This window comes from Procambarus clarkii, chromosome 68 (assembly GCF_040958095.1).
Source record: "Procambarus clarkii isolate CNS0578487 chromosome 68, FALCON_Pclarkii_2.0, whole genome shotgun sequence".
Lineage (NCBI taxonomy): Eukaryota > Metazoa > Arthropoda > Malacostraca > Decapoda > Cambaridae > Procambarus > Procambarus clarkii.
The window spans coordinates 12067369-12087911 of record NC_091217.1 but is presented as its reverse complement, the minus strand read 5'-3'; the positions used below and the strand labels follow the sequence as shown (position 1 = coordinate 12087911).

The window sequence follows — 20543 nt, the reverse complement described above, 5'->3', positions numbered from 1 at the left end:
CAGCAATAAATGCTTATACAGAACGTGTATTCCTATGCATAATAATGCTATGGGAAGTTTACAAGAGCGTTGGTAGCTTGTGAAGCAGCATAAGCATGTGCGTTGAGTAATTGTGTAGTTTGTCCTCGCCTGAGCGGTGGTGTTATGGTGCGTTTGGAAGGAGAACATCAGGAGTAGCCATTACCAAAGTTTTCCTCCAGCCCATTTGTGTGATAAACATGGCCAGCTTTGTCCTATTATCATTCATATGGGGAGAAAATGTTGCAAGAACTTGGCTTATTACGCCCGGAGAGAGGAAAATAATTTATCTGACACAGGGAACGCTGATGACACGATTGTGTAGACTTTATTGTGTTGCGGCGGTGTTGGGTGGCGGGGCCTGGGGTGTTTACCTCAGCAGTATAGTGTTCTTACCAGGGGGCTTCCTTACACCCTCTGTTTCCCTTGTCTGATTGTCGTCTCCTCTCTTACTGTCTCACCCTCTCTCTCACCCATTCCCTGCCATCCCCTTCTTTCATCCTCCTCCTCCTTGTCCCTCCCGTCTTCTTTATTTTCCTCCCTTCTACTCTATGCCCCACTTTTTTCCCTCCTCACTTTCCCCTCATATCGTACCGTTGCCTCTGACAGACCATTCTGGCAACCATCCAGCCAGTGCGAGACAAGTGGTGGTCTTTATATAATGTTATTCACCTTACGTCTATAGTGTTTCACACAGCGTGTGTTGAGAGGTCATCATCAGGGAGCCGGTCGGCCCAGCGGACAGCACGCTGGACTTGTGATCCTGTGGTCCTGGGTTCGATCCCAGGCGCCGGCGAGATTCACCCTATGCCCCTATTACCTAGCAGTAAAATAGGTACCTGGGTGTTAGTCAGCTGTCACGAGCTGCTTCCTGGGAGTGGAGGCCTCGTCGAGGACCGGGTCGCGGGGACACTAAAGCCCCGAAATCATCTCAAGATAACCTCAAGATAACCATGGTGGTGACGCAGGTGCCAGGCAGCCAGGCTCCTGCTTCACCAGCTGGTGACCCAACTTACTGGAAGTGTGTATTGGTGTTTACTGTGGTCCAGGGTAACCCCGGGTGGCGGCCTGCGGGGGGTTGTAGGCGTTGTATAGGGAACACTGACCGTCAGCTGTGTGTACACGCAACTATTTGTGCCTGCAGGATCGAGCTCTGGCTCATGGACCCCGCTTTTCTAGCCGTTGGTTGCCTAATGCAATGACTCCTGACCTGTTTCTTTATGATACCTGGTTTTAAAGTTATGTATGGAGTTAGCCTCTACAACCTGCTCCTTTAGGTCACTCTTCCATTTAGTCATTTCCCTTATCCTAAAAGTCAACTTTCTAACATCTCTCTGACACATCTGAGTCTCAAGCTTCCATGCGTGTTCTTGTTCTATTGTTATTCATTGTAAACATTTCCACCTTGTCAATCCTTCTAAGTATTTTACACGTCTGTATTATGTCCCTCTCTCCCTCCTCTTTTCTAAAGGGGTCAGGTTTAGTTCCTTCAGTCTGTCTTTGTACCTCATCCCTTGCAACTCTGGGGCGAGTCTCGTTGCAAACTTCTGCACCATTTCGAGGCATACTCTAAGACCGGCCTGACATAGTGATCACATACAGTGAACTAAAAGCCTCCGTATTCCAGTTCCTGAAGGATGTTCTGTCTTTTGCCAGAGTAGAGTATGCGGCTGACGTTATTCTATCTACATGAGCCTCTGGAGTTGGTTTGGTGTTATGTTCACTCGCAGGTCTTTTTCTCTAGACGTTATAGGAAGGTAGTTTCCCCTTCATCGTATATTGGTCTTTCGGTCTCCTGGCTACTGTCCCCGTTTCCATCACCTTGCACTTGTTAGTGTTGAACTCTGTCAGCCATTTCACGGACCATCTCTGCAATCTGTTCAAGTCATCCTGAAGAATCTTGCAATCCTCACCTGTCTCAACCCTCCTTATTAGTTTTGCGTCATCTGCAAACATTGACATAAAAGACTCGACTCCTGCAGTCAAACCGTCTACATAAATGAGAAATAATACAGGATCCTTGAGGCACCCCGCTTGTTACTCTACGCCAGTCCGACTCCTCGCCCCTCACTGTCACTCTCTGACACCTGTCTGTCAGGTAATTCCTTACCCATGATAGTGTGTTTCCGTCTACTCCCGCCTTCCTCTCAAGTTTGTATAATAGTGTTTTGTGTGGTACTGTATCAAAGGCTTTATGGCAGTCCAGAAATATGCAATCTGCCCAGCCTTCTCTGTCATGCCTTTTTTTTTTTACCTTATCATAAAACTCCAGGAGGTTCGTCAGGCACGATTTCCCTGTTCCAAAGCCGTATTGTTGTTAATTACGACCCTAATTCATTCTAGGTGTGCAACTAGTCTTACCCCTTATAATTCTTTCAAGTACTTTGCAAGGGATGCTTGTGAGTGACACTGATCTGTAGTTAAGTACTTCTTCTCTATCTCCTTTCTTGTAGATTGGCACCACATTTGCCACCACATCCTTCAGCACCTCGATAATATTCCCTGGGGGTAAATGACTCATTAACTATTAGTGCTAGAGGTATGCTGAGGGCCTGTGCTGCTGTTTTTAACATCCATGGTGATACTCTTATCTGGCCCAGTAGCTTTAGTTACATCCAGTGAAGCTACATGTATTCTTACTTCCTCTGAGTGTGTATGTATGTGCATTTACTATTTGTGCCTGTAGAATGGAGCTATTTAGCTCTTGGACCCCGCCTTTCTAACCAATCTATTTCCCTTATGTCTCTTATTTACTGCTAGGTGAACAGGCGCATCAGGGTGAATGAAACTCTGCCCATTTCTTTCTGCCACGGCCGTGAATCGAACCCGGGACCTTTGGATTACGACCCCCCATGCGTTATATCCACTCACCCGCTAGGCCCCCTGTGTGTGTGTGAGTACTCACCTAGTTGTGCTTGCAGGGGTTGAGCTTCGGCTCCTTGGTCCCGCCTTTCAACTGTTATTCAACTGGTGTACAGGTTGGTAAGTCTGTTGGGCTCTATCAAATCTACTTTTGAAACTGTGTATGGAGTCTGCCTCCATCACATCACTTCCTAATGCATTCCATTTGTAAACTACTCTGACATTAAACAGAGTTCTTTTTATTGTCACTAAGGCTCATTTGGGCACTCAATTTCCACCTGTGTTCCTTAATACGCGTGCCTCTTGTATTAAATAAACTTTTTTTTTATCTACCCTATTAATCCTCTGAGAATCTTATGTGTGGTAATCATGTCTCCTCTAACTCTTCTGTCTTCCAGCGGCGTGAGGTTTAGTTCCCGTAGTCTCTCCTCGTCGCTCACACCCATCAGCTCGGTTACTAGTCTGGTGGCGAACCTCTGAACCTTCTCCAATTTAGTCTTATGCTTGTTGAGATATGGACACTGGAGCTGTATACTTCAGGATTGGTCTGACATATGTGGTATACAAGGTTTTGAATGATTCCTTACACAAGTTTCTAAAGGACGTTCTTATGTTGGTCAACCTGGCATATGCCGCTGATGTTATCCCCTTGATATGGGCTTTAGGGGACAGGTCTGGCGTGATATCAACCCCCAGGTCTCTTTCTCTGATTCTTGGAGAATTTCATCTCCTAAATATTACCATGTATCTGACATTTACTCAGGTTAAACTCTAACAACCATTTCGACCATTCCTTCAGTTTGTCCAGGTCATCTTGAAACCTCATTGTGTCCTCCTGTCTTAATCCTTCTCATAATTTTGGCGTCGTCGGCAAACATTGAGAGGAATGAGTCTATACCCTCTGGAAGATCATTTACATATATCAGAAACAGGATACGTCCAAGTACAGAGCCCTGTGGAACTCCACTGGTGACATCTCGCCATTCTGAGGTCTCACCCCTCGCAGTAACTCTCTCTTTCTTATTGCTTAGGTACTCCCTTATCCACTAGAGCACCTTACCAGTTACTCGTGTGTGTGTGTGTGTGTGTGTGTTCTCACCTGTCTGTAACCAGAATCGACCTTCAGCTCTTCAGTCCTGCATTTCCAGCCACTAGGCGTCTAATGCAATGACTCGACGTGTGTCTGTGTGTGTCATCTAGCCGGCCAGCCAGCCAGCCAGCCAGCCAGCCAGCCAGCCAGCCAGCCAGCCAACCAGCCAGCCAGCCAGCCAGCCAGCCAGCCAGCCAGCCAGCCAGCCAGCCAGCCAGGAAGCCGGGCAGCCAGCCGGGCAGCCAGCCGGGCAGCCAGCCTGTCAGCCACCCAGCCAGCCTGCCGGTCAGCCGGCCAGCATGGAGGACGATTGATGAACCAGCCTTTCTCTACGGTCATACCATACCTCACCTCCCTCTCATTGTTGACATCGTGCGGACCAACGTAAATATACACAGGCCGGGTGCCAGGGGTGGCCAGGAGTGCCAGGGGTGCCAGGGGTGGCCAGGGCAGAGTGACGCGCGCACCACGCCTGCCTCCGGCCTGTGCCAGCCACACCATGATATGGCCAAGGTGCAGACCAGGATGTAAGGGACACAGGATTCGTAGATAATAAATATTGGTAGTTCATGAGAGATAAATGTTGATGGTGAGAGTAGAAACTAGGTCTTGAAACATATGTCATATATTCATGAAAACATATTCAGCTTCAGATAGACAATGTTAACATTAGTAATAAAAATGATGGAAAGTTTCTTGGCCTATTCCTAGACAAGAGACTCAACTTCAGCACCCACATTCAACACGTAACTAAGAAAGTCTCTAAAACAGTTGGTATACTCTCCAAAATCAGATATTATGTACCTAACTCTACTCTCATCTCATTATGTTATGCACTAATCTATCCCTATCTTAATTATGGTATCTGTGCATGGGGTTCAACCACTGCAAACCACCTCAAGTCCATCATCACCCAGCAAAAATCTGCTATCAGAATAATAACAAACTCTGTTTTCAGACAAGACTCAGCCCTCTTGTTTAACTCCCTAAACATGCTAAACATAATCTCAATCCACACATTCTCTTGTGTCAACTACATTTACAAAACCCTGTTCTTAAATGCAAATCCTGCTCTGAAATTCTCCCTGGACAGATGTAATAGGACCCATAATCACCACATCAGAAATAAACATCTCTTTGATATCCCCAAAGTCAAACTTAATCTGTGTAAACACTATGCAAATAAAGGGACCTAGTCTATGGAACTCACTTCCTAATGAATTGAAAAGCTGTCCAACTTTTGCGTCATTCAAAAACATATTGCGTCGATAAAACATATCGGTCATATTCAACAATATATGTTTACAAGAAATATATATATATATATATATATATATATATATATATATATATATATATATATATATATATGTCGTACCTAGTAGCCAGAACTCACTTTTCAGCCTACTATGCAAGGCCCGATTTGCCTAATAAGCCAAGTTTTCATGAATTAATGTTTTTTCGTCGACCTAACCTACCTAACCTAACCTAACCTAGCTTTTTTTGGCTACCTAACCTAACCTTACCTATATATAGAGGTTAGGTTAGGTTAGGTAGGGTTGGTTAGGTTCGGTCATATATCTACGTTAATTTTAACTCCAATAAAAAAAATTGACCTCATACATAGTGAAAAGGGTAGCTTTATCATTTCATAAGAAAAAAATTATAGTAAATATATTAATTCAGGAAAACTTGGCTTATTAGGCAAATCGGGCCTTGAATAGTAGGCTGAGAAGTGCGTTCTGGCTACTAGGTACGACATATATATATATATATATATATATATATATATATATATATATATATATATATATATATATATGAGTTACAGAGACAACTTGCCGCACTTCTACACACACCTGACTGCACAGATCCCTACAAGCACTTATTACCAAGACTTTGAGGGTTATAGCACGTCATTTAATATTTACACGCTGGGGAACTATGTTTGGTAAAGAGAGGAGACGATGTTCACACACAAAATAGGATAACAAGTAGAGCATTGTGTTGTAGGAGGATAAGGGCGACTCTCCGCCTTCATCTCTACCATTTTGGTCTCTATGTTATCTTAATATAGTTGTGTTTGTATTGCATTTCGTTGTTACTTGTTAGTCTCGTTATACAGTTGGGTTCGTTCTTAATTCACAATCGAGAATCCTTTGTTCGAATCCCGGCCGGGGAAGAAAAGATTGGACCCGTTTCTTTTCACTTAATGTGGGTGTTCACTCAGCAGTAAATAGGTACTCGGGAGTCAGTCAACTGTTGTGAACTGCATCCTGGGGAGGGTCAGTTGTTTGACCGTTGGGGGGGGGCCTTGATATTCTTATATACATACATAGGCTGCCTGTCCCCGACAAAATTAAAATTAACTACTTTATAATTCTCTCTTCTCTTTATAGTTCTCTTCTCTCTCTCTCTCTCTCTCTCTCTCTCTCTCTCTCTCTCTCTCTCTCTCTCTCTCTCTCTCTCTCTCTCTCTCTCTCTCTCTCTCTCTCTCTCTGTGTCTTTTCTTTCTCTTCTTGTTTTTAAATCTAAAGCTAGGTTTTAGTATGATTAACAATTATATTTCAAAATGAATGCTACAACCAAAGAACTACTATCATACATCAACTCATTTTGATGCCTGACCATAGAAGCTTCTGTATTTAGAACATTTATTATTTGTAATAGGTACTGCATATACTATATTTAATATTAAGGTATGCTCATATTGGGTACAAAATGAGCTTGAGTTAATATGTACTTACTGAATGAACACGTTTCGAATGCGAGTCAGCCGTGAAATAATATTCATTGGTTATTGAGGTGGTTTGACCAGAGTAAAGGTGCTACTGAGACAGCGTCCTCTGGTTGTCCACGAAGTGGTCTATATGGTGAACCTTTGGAACTTTGACCAACATCTTTCTGGATTTGGAGACTTTGATAAGCTGAGAAGTTCAGTCAAAACAGTTCAAGGCCAGAGCTAAGTTGTCTTCTCTTCCTTGTTCAGAAGTCATAGAAAAGACTGTGGCAGGCCATCCAAGAGAGTGGTGGATACTCAAGATCTGAGCAAACTTGTGCTTCACATAAAGTTTTGCAGCTGCTACTGCCGAATACTGTTGTAAGTTTTTGGTCATCTTAGCCGCTAGGTTCAGTATGGGTTGTTCATAGGAGTTGAATTATCAGTCTTCATCTCCAGGATGTATATTTAATTGCTGAACACTGTTACTGTCTGTCATTGTTATGCTTGCCCAGTGTGTGTGTGTGTGTGTGTGTGTGTGTGTGTGTGTGTGTGTGTGTGTGTGTGTGTGTGTGTGTGTGTGTGTGACATGCTGCTAACTTATCATCACGCCATATCTAAGCTACAAATGTAACCAGCTATTACCTACTTCAGTCATATATTGGTGCTTCGCGTGGTTAATGAACCTCACTGCAGTTGGTATTTCTTATCTTGTGGCCCCAAAGGTAGAGTGCAGTCATCAGCATAGATTAGGACTTCAAAGATGAGATGAAGGTCGTTGAATAACTTGGGTTTAAGAAATATTGCCGGAACAACCGTGGACATCTTCAAGACAAAACTACGTAGTTTTCTTCAACGAGTACTGGATCAGCCGGGCTGTGGTAGGTATGTGGGCCTGCGGGCCGCTCCAAGCAACAGCCTGGTGGACCAAACTGTCACAAGTCAAGCCTGGCCTCGGGCCGGGCTTGGGGAGTAGAACTCCCAGGACCCCATCAACCAGGTATCAAGCAGAAGTTGATTTTGATTGCCACACCACGGGACCAAGCACCTCCCTATGCTTCTCTCTACAGCGGAGTGACTCAGATTCTGCTCCAGTATGGACTACTGTCCGTCCTTGAAGGTAGTCACGTATCAGCTGTAGAAGGGAACCTGCAATGTCCAGTGACACTGGTGTGTGTGTGTGTATGTGCCGACCACACACCTTATCACCCTTGACTTGACCTTATCTGACCTAATTGCCCCTTCAAGCTTTTATTTTACTTTAAGGATTTATAGTGGTGGAGGATCTCATCCTGTTTGATAGCCACTGCCAACAAGAGAGTACTTGAAACCAATTTGGAGGTGGGTGTTATAGATCATGGTCTTGTACGATAGAAGCAAAATAAGCCACCAGCTAGACAACCTTTCCTTGATAGCTGGTTGTAACGGCCCCAATTAGTCGATTTAGTCGTGGAATTGTCCTCAGATGGATATCCCCGTCGGTCCTTAACCGCGGACCACCAGACTTTCGGGCCTACTCTTCCTGGAACAGTTTATCATCCAGACAGTCCATCGTTGGACGTGCTCCATTCACCGACAAGCTGGTCTGTGAAGGTTCATATTGAGACCAGAAGGATGATAACTTTTGAACCTTCAAGTCATGTATTTGTGGTCGGTTGTCACACGACAATGATAGACAAATGAAGGCTGGACCGGAGGCTTGACTACACACACTCTGGGAAGTGTGTAGTTGTCGCATCTCTCTCTCTCCTCTCTGTCTCTCTTACACGCTCCCCTTCTCTGTTAATATTGATGCTGACATGTGTCACTTCACTTTTTTGTCGTGTATGTGGCCTTTGGTAGTGCTGATCTTTACGCCACACTTGTTGCTCAGTTTTTGTTTTATTATTGTGGTAACTTCTCCCTAAAGGTCTTTACAGTCTCTTGGTGCCAGTGTTGGTGTGGTGCCAGTGGTGGTGTGGAGCCAGTGGTGGTGTGGTGCCCGTGGTGGTGTGGTGCCAGTGTTGGTGTGGTGCCAGTGTTGGTGTGGTGCCAGTGTTGGTGTGGTGCCAGTGTTGGTGTGGTGCCAGTGTTGGTGTGGTGCCAGTGTTGGTGTGGTGCCAGTGTTGGTGTGGTGCCAGTGTTGGTGTGGTGCCAGTGTTGGTGTGGTGCCCGTGTTGGTGTGGTGCCAGTGTTGGTGTGGTGCCCGTGGTGGTGTGGTGCCCGTGGTGGTGTGGTGCCCGTGGTGGTGTGGTGCCCGTGGTGGTGTGGTGCCCGTGGTGGTGTGGTGCCCGTGGTGGTGTGGTGCCCGTGGTGGTGTGGTGCCAGTGTTGGTGTGGTGCCCGTGGTGGTGTGGTGCCAGTGATGGTGTAGTGCCAGTGTTGGTGTGGTGCCAGTGTTGGTGTGGTGCCCGTGGTGGTGTGGTGCCCGTGGTGGTGTGGTGCCAGTGATGGTGTGGTGCCAGTGGTGGTGTGGTGCCAGTGTTGGTGTGGTGCCAGTGTTGGTGTGGTGCCCGTGTTGGTGTGGTGCCCGTGGTGGTGTGGTGCCAGTGATGGTGTGGTGCCCGTGGTGGTGTGGTGCCAGTGATGGTGTGGTGCCAGTGGTGGTGTGGTGCCAGTGTTGGTGTGGTGCCAGTGTTGGTGTGGTGCCCGTGGTGGTGTGGTGCCAGTGGTGGTGTGGTGCCAGTGTTGGTGTGGTGCCCGTGGTGGTGTGGTGCCCGTGGTGGTGTGGTGCCCGTGGTGGTGTGGTGCCCGTGGTGTGGTGCCAGTGTTGGTGTGGTGCCAGTGTTGGTGTGGTGCCAGTGTTAGTGTGGTGCCCGTGGTGGTGTGGTGCCAGTGATGGTGTGGTGCCCGTGGTGGTGTGGTGCCAGTGATGGTGTGGTGCCAGTGGTGGTGTGGTGCCCGTGGTGGTGTGGTGCCCGTGGTGGTGTGGTGCCAGTGTTGGTGTAGTGCCAGTGTTGGTGTGGTGATAGTGTTGGTGTGGTGCCAGTGATGGTGTGGTGCCCGTGGTGGTGTGGTGCCCGTGTTGGTGTGGTGCCAGTGATGGTGTGGTGCCAGTGGTGGTGTGGTGCCAGTGGTGGTGTGGTGCCAGTGATGGTGTGGTGCCAGTGTTGGTGTGGTGCCCGTGTTGGTGTGGTGCCAGTGTTGGTGTGGTGCCAGTGTTGGTGTGGTGCCAGTGTTGGTGTGGTGCCAGTGTTGGTGTGGTGATAGTGTTGGTGTGGTGCCAGTGATGGTGTGGTGCCAGTGGTGGTGTGGTGCCAGTGTTGGTGTGGTGCCAGTGATGGTGTGGTGCCAGTGATGGTGTGGTGCCAGTGTTGGTGTGGTGCCAGTGTTGGTGTGGTGCCAGTGTTGGTGTGGTGCCAGTGTTGGTGTGGTGATAGTGTTGGTGTGGTGCCAGTGATGGTGTGGTGCCAGTGGTGGTGTGGTGCCAGTGTTGGTGTGGTGCCAGTGATGGTGTGGTGCCAGTGATGGTGTGGTGCCAGTGATGGTGTGGTGCCAGTGTTGGTGTGGTGCCAGTGTTGGTGTGGTGCCAGTGATGGTGTGGTGCCAGTGGTGGTGTGATGCCAGTGTTGGTGTGGTGCCAGTGTTGGTGTGGTGCCAGTGATGGTGTGGTGCCAGTGTTGGTGTGGTGCCAGTGTTGGTGTGGTGCCCGTGGTGGTGTGGTGCCAGTGTTGGTGTGGTGCCCGTGGTGGTGTGGTGCCCGTGTTGGTGTGGTGCCAGTGATGGTGTGGTGCCAGTGTTGGTGTGGTGCCCGTGTTGGTGTGGTGCCCGTGGTGGTGTGGTGCCCGTGTTGGTGTGGTGCCAGTGTTGGTGTGGTGCCAGTGTTGGTGTGGTGCCCGTGTTGGTGTGGTGCCAGTGTTGGTGTGGTGCCAGTGTTGGTGTGGTGCCCGTGTTGGTGTGGTGCCAGTGATGGTGTGGTGCCAGTGATGGTGTGGTGCCAGTGATGGTGTGGTGCCAGTGTTGGTGTGGTGCCAGTGTTGGTGTGGTGCCAGTGATGGTGTGGTGCCAGTGTTGGTGTGGTGCCAGTGTTGGTGTGGAGCCCGTGGTGGTGTGGTGCCCGTGGTGGTGTGGTGCCCGTGTTGGTGTGGTGCCAGTGATGGTGTGGTGCCAGTGTTGGTGTGGTGCCAGTGTTGGTGTGGTGCCCGTGTTGGTGTGGTGCCCGTGTTGGTGTGGTGCCCGTGGTGGTGTGGTGCCCGTGTTGGTGTGGTGCCAGTGATGGTGTGGTGCCAGTGTTGGTGTGGTGCCAGTGTTGGTGTGGTGCCCGTGTTGGTGTGGTGCCAGTGTTGGTGTGGTGCCAGTGTTGGTGTGGTGCCCGTGTTGGTGTGGTGCCAGTGATGGTGTGGTGCCAGTGATGGTGTGGTGCCAGTGTTGGTGTGGTGCCAGTGTTGGTGTGGTGCCAGTGTTGGTGTGGTGCCAGTGTTGATGTGGTGCCAGTGTTGGTGTGGTGCCAGTGGTGGTGTGGTGCCAGTGATGGTGTGGTGCCAGTGGTGGTGTGGTGCCAGTGTTGGTGTGGTGATAGTGTTGGTGTGGTGCCAGTGATGGTGTGGTGCCAGTGTTGGTGTGGTGATAGTGTTGGTGTGGTGCCAGTGATGGTGTGGTGCCAGTGATGGTGTGGTGCCAGTGTTGGTGCGGTGCCAGTGTTGGTGCGGTGCCAGTGATGGTGTGGTGCCAGTGGTGTGGTGCCAGTGATGGTGTGGTGCCAGTGTTGGTGTGGTGCCAGTGTTGGTGTGGTGCCAGTGATGGTGTGGTGCCAGTGTTGGTGTGGTGCCTGTGTTGGTGTGGTGCCAGTGTTGGTGTGGTGCCCGTGTTGGTGTGGTGCCAGTGATGGTGTGGTGCCAGTGATGGTGTGGTGCCAGTGATGGTGTGGTGCCAGTGTTGGTGTGGTGCCAGTGTTGGTGTGGTGCCAGTGATGGTGTGGTGCCAGTGTTGGTGTGGTGCCAGTGTTGGTGTGGTGCCCGTGGTGGTGTGGTGCCCGTGGTGGTGTGGTGCCCGTGTTGGTGTGGTGCCAGTGATGGTGTGGTGCCAGTGTTGGTGTGGTGCCAGTGTTGGTGTGGTGCCCGTGTTGGTGTGGTGCCCGTGTTGGTGTGGTGCCCGTGGTGATGTGGTGCCCGTGTTGGTGTGGTGCCAGTGATGGTGTGGTGCCAGTGTTGGTGTGGTGCCAGTGTTGGTGTGGTGCCCGTGTTGGTGTGGTGCCAGTGTTGGTGTGGTGCCAGTGTTGGTGTGGTGCCCGTGTTGGTGTGGTGCCAGTGATGGTGTGGTGCCAGTGATGGTGTGGTGCCAGTGTTGGTGTGGTGCCAGTGTTGGTGTGGTGCCAGTGTTGGTGTGGTGCCAGTGATGGTGTGGTGCCAGTGGTGGTGTGGTGCCAGTGTTGGTGTGGTGATAGTGTTGGTGTGGTGCCAGTGATGGTGTGGTGCCCGTGATGGTGTGGTGCCAGTGTTGGTGTGGTGATAGTGTTGGTGTGGTGCCAGTGATGGTGTGGTGCCAGTGATGGTGTGGTGCCAGTGTTGGTGTGGTGCCAGTGATGGTGTGGTGCCAGTGATGGTGTGGTGCCAGTGATGGTGTGGTGCCAGTGTTGGTGTGGTGCCAGTGTTGGTGTGGTGCCAGTGATGGTGTGGTGCCAGTGTTGGTGTGGTGCCAGTGTTGGTGTGGTGCCCGTGGTGGTGTGGTGCCCGTGTTGGTGTGGTGCCAGTGATGGTGTGGTGCCAGTGATGGTGTGGTGCCAGTGATGGTGTGGTGCCAGTGTTGGTGTGGTGCCAGTGGTGGTGTGGTGCCAGTGATGGTGTGGTGCCAGTGATGGTGTGGTGCCAGTGGTGGTGTGGTGCCAGTGTTGGTGTGATAGTGTTGGTGTGGTGCCAGTGATGGTGTGGTGCCCGTGATGGTGTGGTGCCAGTGGTGTGGTGCCAGTGTTGGTGTGGTGCCAGTGATGGTGTGGTGCCAGTGTTGGTGTGGTGATAGTGTTGGTGTGGTGCCAGTGATGGTGTGGTGCCAGTGTTGGTGTGGTGCCAGTGTTGGTGTGGTGCCAGTGGTGGTGTGGTGCCAGTGATGGTGTGGTGCCAGTGATGGTGTGGTGCCAGTGATGGTGTGGTGCCAGTGTTGGTGTGGTGCCAGTGATGGTGTGGTGCCAGTGTTGGTGTGGTGCCAGTGATGGTGTGGTGCCAGTGTTGGTGTGGTGCCAGTGTTGGTGTGGTGCCAGTGATGGTGTGGTGCCAGTGTTGGTGTGGTGCCAGTGTTGGTGTGGTGCCAGTGTTGGTGTGGTGCCCGTGGTGGTGTGGTGCCCGTGTTGGTGTGGTGCCAGTGTTGGTGTGGTGCCAGTGATGGTGTGGTGCCAGTGTTGGTGTGGTGCCAGTGATGGTGTGGTGCCAGTGATGGTGTGGTGCCAGTGTTGGTGTGGTGCCAGTGATGGTGTGGTGCCAGTGTTGGTGTGGTGCCAATGTTGGTGTGGTGCCAGTGTTGGTGTGGTGCCAGTGATGGTGTGGTGCCAGTGTTGGTGTGGTGCCAATGTTGGTGTGGTGCCAGTGTTGGTGTGGTGCCAGTGATGGTGTGGTGCCAGTGTTGGTGTGGTGCCAGTGATGGTGTGGTGCCAGTGTTGGTGTGGTACCAGTGTTGGTGTGGTGCCAGTGATGGTGTGGTGCTAGTGTTGGTGTGGTGCCAATGTTGGTGTGGTGCCCGTGTTGGTGTGGTGCCAGTGTTGGTGTGGTGCCAGTGATGGTGTGGTGCCAGTGTTGGTGTGGTGCCAGTGATGGTGTGGTGCCAGTGTTGATGTGGTGCCAGTGTTGGTGTGGTGCCAGTGTTGGTGTGGTGCCAGTGATGGTGTGGTGCCAGTGTTGGTGTGGTGCCAATGTTGGTGTGGTGCCAGTGATGGTGTGGTGCCAGTGTTGGTGTGGTGCCAGTGATGGTGTGGTGCCAGTGTTGATGTGGTGCCAATGTTGGTGTGGTGCCAGTGTTGATGTGGTGCCAGTGTTGGTGTGGTGCCAGTGTTGGTGTGGTGCCAGTGATGGTGTGGTGCCAGTGTTGGTGTGGTGCCAGTGATGGTGTGGTGCCAATGTTGGTGTGGTGCCAGTGTTGGTGTTTTCTTTATTATTATTATTTTCTACCACAGACGTGGCCACACATTTACAATGCTAACCAGCATATATACATTTTATACAAAAATGTGCATTGGTTATATTCCAAAATATTGATAGATGCCATTGATATAACCACTCACAAGAGTGCATGTGTCGACCCTTTGATGTTTTGCGGCTTGTAAGTAATTGGATTTGCTCAGGATATCAAAACCCCAAAAGACTCAATCACTGGATATAAATGCGGTGTGAGGACCCATTTGCTATCTTGTTGATAACTTCCAGCAGTTAAAGGTCTACCGTGACGCAAGTGCGGGAGGTACCTGTGTTGTTGGTGGGGGTCGAGGGTTGTCCAGACTCGAATAGCTGGTACGTCGACCCGCGACCATTATAGGTGCTGTACAACCCACAGTCCAACACCTAACCTTCTTCTCCACAACCCAGATAGAAAGACAAGTGTAGGCTGCACTTGTCATGAACCAACAGGTAGAAGGACAGGTGCAGGCTGCACTTGTCATGGACCAACAGGTAGAAGGACAGGTGCAGGCTGCACTTGTCATGAACCAACAGGTAGAAGGACAGGTGCAGGCTGCACTTGTCATGGACCAACAGGTAGAAGGACAGGTGCAGGCTGCACTTGTCATGAACCAACAGGTAGAAGGACAGGTGCAGGCTGCACTTGTCATGAACCAACAGGTAGAAGGACAGGTACAGGCTGTACTTGTCATGAACCAACAGGTAGAAGGACAGGTGCAGGCTGCACTTGTCATGAACCAACAGGTAGAAGGACAGGTACAGGCTGCACTTGTCATGAACCAACAGGTAGAAGGGCAGGTACAGGCTGCACTTGTCATGGACCAACAGGTAGAAGGGCAGGTACAGGCTGCACTTGTCATGGACCAACAGGTAGAAGGACAGGTACAGGCTGCACTTGTCATGAACCAACAGGTAGAAGGACAGGTGCAGGCTGCACTTGTCATGAACCAACAGGTAGAAGGGCAGGTACAGGCTGCACTTGTCATGAACCAACAGGTAGAAGGACAGGTGCAGGCTGCACTTGTCATGGACCAACAGGTAGAAGGACAGGTGCAGGCTGCACTTGTCATGAACCAACAGGTAGAAGGACAGGTGCAGGCTGCACTTGTCATGAACCAACAGGTAGAAGGACAGGTGCAGGCTGCACTTGTCATGGACCAACAGGTAGAAGGACAGGTGCAGGCTGCACTTGTCATGAACCAACAGGTAGAAGGACAGGTGCAGGCTGCACTTGTCATGAACCAACAGGTAGAAGGACAGGTACAGGCTGTACTTGTCATGAACCAACAGGTAGAAGGACAGGTGCAGGCTGCACTTGTCATGAACCAACAGGTAGAAGGACAGGTACAGGCTGCACTTGTCATGAACCAACAGGTAGAAGGACAGGTACAGGCTGCACTTGTCATGAACCAACAGGTAGAAGGACAGGTGCAGGCTGCACTTGTCATGGACCAACAGGTAGAAGGACAGGTACAGGCTGCACTTGTCATGAACCAACAGGTAGAAGGACAGGTGCAGGCTGCACTTGTCATGAACCAACAGGTAGAAGGACAGGTACAGGCTGCACTTGAGAGGTGAGGGAGGCAGGACGGTGCAGGTGTGGACGACCTGTCTCATAATGCACTAATCAATAAGGCCGGCCGGACTACCCCTCTCATTACAAACAAATACTCGCCTCTCTTATACCGACATTTTCACAGAAAGTAATAATTTGAAGTCAAAGTTCTGAAGAAACTTTATCAAGATTTCCACAAGTGCGGAAAAAATCTATATAGGCATACTAGGTGGGGGGAGGGGTGTTACCCGGCGTGGTCCGGGTCTAACTATCCGTCCATCTACTTATCTTTCTGTCCATGTATCTATCTATCTTCTCGTCCATCTATCATCCATGTGTCCATTTATCTATCTACTGTCTATCTCTTCCCTCTGCCTCTATTTCTGTCTGTGTTCTGTCTGTCTTTGCCTTTGTCTGTCTGTCTCTGTCTTTGCCTCTGTCAGTCTGTGTGTGTGTGTGTCTGTCTTAACAAGTAGATGGTGGCCAGTGAGAGGGGCTTAATGGTATGAAACTCTGGTAAAGCATAGTTACTCCTTACTGTGGTCAAGCTAGTTACTCCTTACTGTGGTCAAGCATAGTTACTCCTTACTGTGGTCAAGCATAGTTACTCCTTACTGTGGTCAAGCATAGTTACTCCTTACTGTGGTCAAGCATAGTTACTCCTTACTGTGGTCAAGCATAGTTACTCCTTACTGTGGTCAAGCATAGTTACTCCTTACTGTGGTCAAGCATAGTTACTCCTTACTGTGGTCAAGCATAGTTACTCCTTACTGTGGTCAAGCATAGTTACTCCTTACTGTGGTCAAGCATAGTTACTCCTTACTGTGGTCAAGCATAGTTACTCCTTACTGTGGTCAAGCATAGTTACTCCTTACTGTGGTCAAGCATAGTTACTCCTTACTGTGGTCAAGCATAGTTACTCCTTACTGTGGTCAAGCATAGTTACTCCTTACTCTGGTCAAGCATAGTTACTCCTTACTGTGGTCAAGCATAGTTACTCCTTACTGTGGTCAAGCATAGTTACTCCTTACTGTGGTCAAGCATAGTTACTCCTTACTGTGGTCAAGCATAGTTACTCCTTACTCTGGTCAAGCATAGTTACTCCTTACTGTGGTCAAGCATAGTTACTCCTTACTGTGGTCAAGCATAGTTACTCCTTACTGTGGTCAAGCATAGTTACTCCTTACTGTGGTCAAGCATAGTTACTCCTTACTGTGGTCAAGCATAGTTACTCCTTACTGTGGTCAAGCATAGTTACTCCTTACTGTGGTCAAGCATAGTTACTCCTTACTCTGGTCAAGCATAGTTACTCCTTACTGTGGTCAAGCATAGTTACTCCTTACTGTGGTCAAGCATAGTTACTCCTTACTGTGGTCAAGCATAGTTACTCCTTACTGTGGTCAAGCATAGTTACTCCTTACTGTGGTCAAGCATAGTTACTCCTTACTGTGGTCAAGCATAGTTACTCCTTACTCTGGTCAAGCATAGTTACTCCTTACTGTGGTCAAGCATAGTTACTCCTTACTGTGGTCAAGCATAGTTACTCCTTACTCTGGTCAAGCATAGTTACTCCTTACTCTGGTCAAGCATAGTTACTCCTTACTGTGGTCAAGCATAGTTACTCCTTACTGTGGTCAAGCATAGTTACTCCTTACTGTGGTCAAGCATAGTTACTCCTTACTGTGGTCAAGCATAGTTACTCCTTACTGTGGTCAAGCATAGTTACTCCTTACTGTGGTCAAGCATAGTTACTCCTTACTGTGGTCATGCATAGTTACTCCTTACTGTGGTCAAGCATAGTTACTCCTTACTGTGGTCAAGCATAGTTACTCCTTACTGTGGTCAAGCATAGTTACTCCTTACTGTGGTCAAGCATAGTTACTCCTTACTGTGGTCAAGCATAGTTACTCCTTACTGTGGTCAAGCATAGTTACTCCTTACTCTGGTCAAGCATAGTTACTCCTTACTGTGGTCAAGCATAGTTACTCCTTACTGTGGTCATGCATAGTTACTCCTTACTGTGGTCAAGCATAGTTACTCCTTACTGTGGTCAAGCATAGTTACTCCTTACTGTGGTCATGCATAGTTACTCCTTACTGTGGTCAAGCATAGTTACTCCTTACTGTGGTCAAGCATAGTTACTCCTTACTCTGGTCAAGCATAGTTACTCCTTACTGTGGTCAAGCATAGTTACTCCTTACTGTGGTCAAGCATAGTTACTCCTTACTGTGGTCAAGCATAGTTACTCCTTACTCTGGTCAAGCATAGTTACTCCTTACTCTGGTCAAGCATAGTTACTCCTTACTGTGGTCAAGCATAGTTACTCCTTACTGTGGTCAAGCATAGTTACTCCTTACTGTGGTCAAGCATAGTTACTCCTTACTGTGGTCAAGCATAGTTACTCCTTACTGTGGTCAAGCATAGTTACTCCTTACTCTGGTCAAGCATAGTTACTCCTTACTGTGGTCAAGCATAGTTACTCCTTACTGTGGTCAAGCATAGTTACTCCTTACTCTGGTCAAGCATAGTTACTCCTTACTCTGGTCAAGCGTCGTGACTTGGAAAAACTGTTGACGCCGAGAAAGACTCGTCTGTTTTATGGGAGTACGGGCAAATTATTGTTAGCGGAAATTTTGTATTATTTTTCCAGAGATTGAATAATGTATATTATACAAATTAAACATTATATATTATAAAACAAATTATGTGAAAATTTGGCTTTGGGAATATTTAGCAGTGTAGCTGGCGAGTATAGAGGCATAAATGGTGGGTATAGAGGCATAAATGGTGGGTATAGAGGCATAAATGGTGGGTATAGAGGCATAAATGGTGGGTATAGAGGCATAAATGGTAGTGAGGGTGTGAATGTGGTCCCGGCACGCTGTTCACTTTTGAAGTCTGGAGACTCCGGCCAGCCTATGTTCATCCCGTACCACAGACCATTCCCTCTGCCAATTTGGGTGAGGTTAGCCCCAACTGTGTGGCCTCAGACCTGAAACAGACACACAGACATTCTCTATTATAGTATAGATTTGTGTCCAATCTGCACGCTGTCGCCATGATGACTTGTTCAGGTGTGTGTGTGTGTGTGTACTCACCTATTTGTGCTTGCGGGGGTTAAATGGCTCTTTGGTCCCGCTTCTCCACACCACACACACACACACACCCCAGGAAGCCGCACGTGACAGCTGACTAACTCCCAGGTACCTATTTACTGCTAGGTAACAGGGCGTTCAGGGTGAAAGAAACTTTACCCATTTGGTTCTGCCTGGTGCGGGAATCGAGCCCGAGCCACAGAATTACGAGTCTGCGCACTATCCACCAGCCCCCCCCCCCCGTGTGTGTGTGTGTGTGTGTGTGTGTGTGTGTGTGTGTGTGTGTGTGTGTGTGTGTGTGTGTGTGTGTGTGTGTGTGTGTGTGTGTGTGGAGGACCTGCACACTCACTACCGCCTTCTCCTTCATCTTGCTTCTCTCTCCTCTGTCTCGTGTTTGACCATGTGAAAAAGTCTGCCCTGGACTGTCGTGTAATATATAACTACCAGCGCCATCGTCTTTCTTGTTACTGCCCTCTGACAGCCTCCTGGCCGGCCGACACTACTGGTCGCCCGTAACACCCAGACCTCACGTTCCCGTAGGCACTGATAGGTCAGCACTCCCCCGTCCTCCCTCCCCTCCCCACTGTCAACACCCCACCCTGCCCACCCTCCCTAACCAGCATTAGGCCCCCCCAACCCCCCCATCACTCACGTTTTTAATAACTTTCTCACCACCTGCTGCCACCAGCATTATCTCCCTTACTCCGCCCCCATCCCTACCCGCTCCTGTCATGCCCCCCTTCCTCCACCTTCCGTCCTCCCCCTCCCCCCCACGTGTCATCCTTCCCCCTCCCTCGTTATCCTCCCCTTCCCGCATCCACACAGGCCCCCTCCCTACAGGCTCTGTAACCAACAACAACCCTCTAAGTGGCAGCGTTGTGCACCTGAGCCGCCAGAGGACCTAGTTAACTTTGGGGAGAGAGACAGACAGACAGACAGACAGACAGACAGACAGTGTGTGTACTCACCTATTTGTGCTTGCGGGGGTTGAGCTCTGGCTCTTTGGTCATTTGTGTGTGTGTGTGTGTGTGTTGATATGAGTGGAACGCGAGTGAAACATGTGAGTGAGTGGATACATGTTTATGAAGGAATGGATGGAAGTTTGAGAAACAAACGAGTCATAAGGATGTTAGAAGGTCTTCTTTAACCATAACATTGGTTGGAAAATCAAATGAAGTGAACGAGCAGGTTGTAAAAGGCGAACTCCATTCATAACATCAAAAGAGGATATGAGAGAAGCATGTGTGTGTGTGTGAAGTCATTGCACACACCTGGCCTCCCCGTCCTTCCCCATACCAGCATAACACACTTGATGACCCAACCTGACTGTTCTCCCCACCTGAGCCAGCACATGAGTGTGTGACAGTTGTCCCGGAGCCAAGGGACGGACAGGTCAGGGTGTACCCCTCGTCCTCTCTGACAATAGGCCTAGTCTTAAGGTGTAGCCTTTAGTGCGCCTAATAGGTCAGCTGCAGCGGTACTGTGTGAGCAGTGCCCCTCCTTCCAACTGTGGTCGCCAGCCGTGGATGGCTGGATTGGCCAGAAATTAAGGCAGATATTACTTATATGGCAGTATTGGAGCTGACTGAGGGGAGCAGTGTGAGGACGGTGGGCTGCCCACGGGTACCTGGCCCCAGGCACCACTCGTGTGTGTGTGTGGCTGGTGTGTTTACACAAGGGACGGTACAGGACACCCTCCACTGTATAGTGTCCCTACACTACCTGTGAAAACTGTGTAAGCATAGTGCCTTGAAGGTGTCTATATGTGTATGTGTGTGTAAGGTAGAGTGCAGTGTAGAAGACATAACACCCAAGAACGCACCGCCTTGATCACTATCTACGAGACTGTGAACATCTGAGAGACATTAGAAATATGTGTAGAATAATAAACCCCGCATTGTTTGAGTTAGGAAAATACCATTTGTCAAACATAGATACTGTTATTAAAAGATTCCCCGATTTTGCACCCGCAAGATAACGTAATATTTTAAGGGTTGACGAATGTTAATCTTCTTATTTGAGAAGCTGTTCACTTGAGAGTTAAGCAAGTCCCAGCTGTGTCTGGGTACAAGTGACAGGATGAACAACCCAGCGAGGTTTCTTCCTATTGGGGAGTGCTGTATATG

The 20543-nt window shown here is 49.2% G+C and overlaps 1 protein-coding gene across 1 annotated transcript; it reads left to right on the top strand.

The window, feature by feature from the left end:
* The first annotated feature begins 14205 nt into the window (after window positions 1–14205).
* On the top strand, window positions 14206–15345 carry LOC138355645 (putative uncharacterized protein DDB_G0271606). The gene has a single exon (XM_069310964.1). It carries the CDS (start codon window positions 14206–14208, stop codon window positions 15343–15345), a length of 1140 nt encoding a protein of 379 aa, XP_069167065.1.
* The last annotated feature ends 5198 nt before the right edge of the window (window positions 15346–20543 follow it).

Bases quoted from the DNA above. Each gene is read 5' to 3' on its own strand.
- LOC138355645 (XM_069310964.1), top strand. From the start codon at position 14,206: ATGAACCAACAGGTAGAAGGACAGGTGCAGGCTGCACTTGTCATGGAC.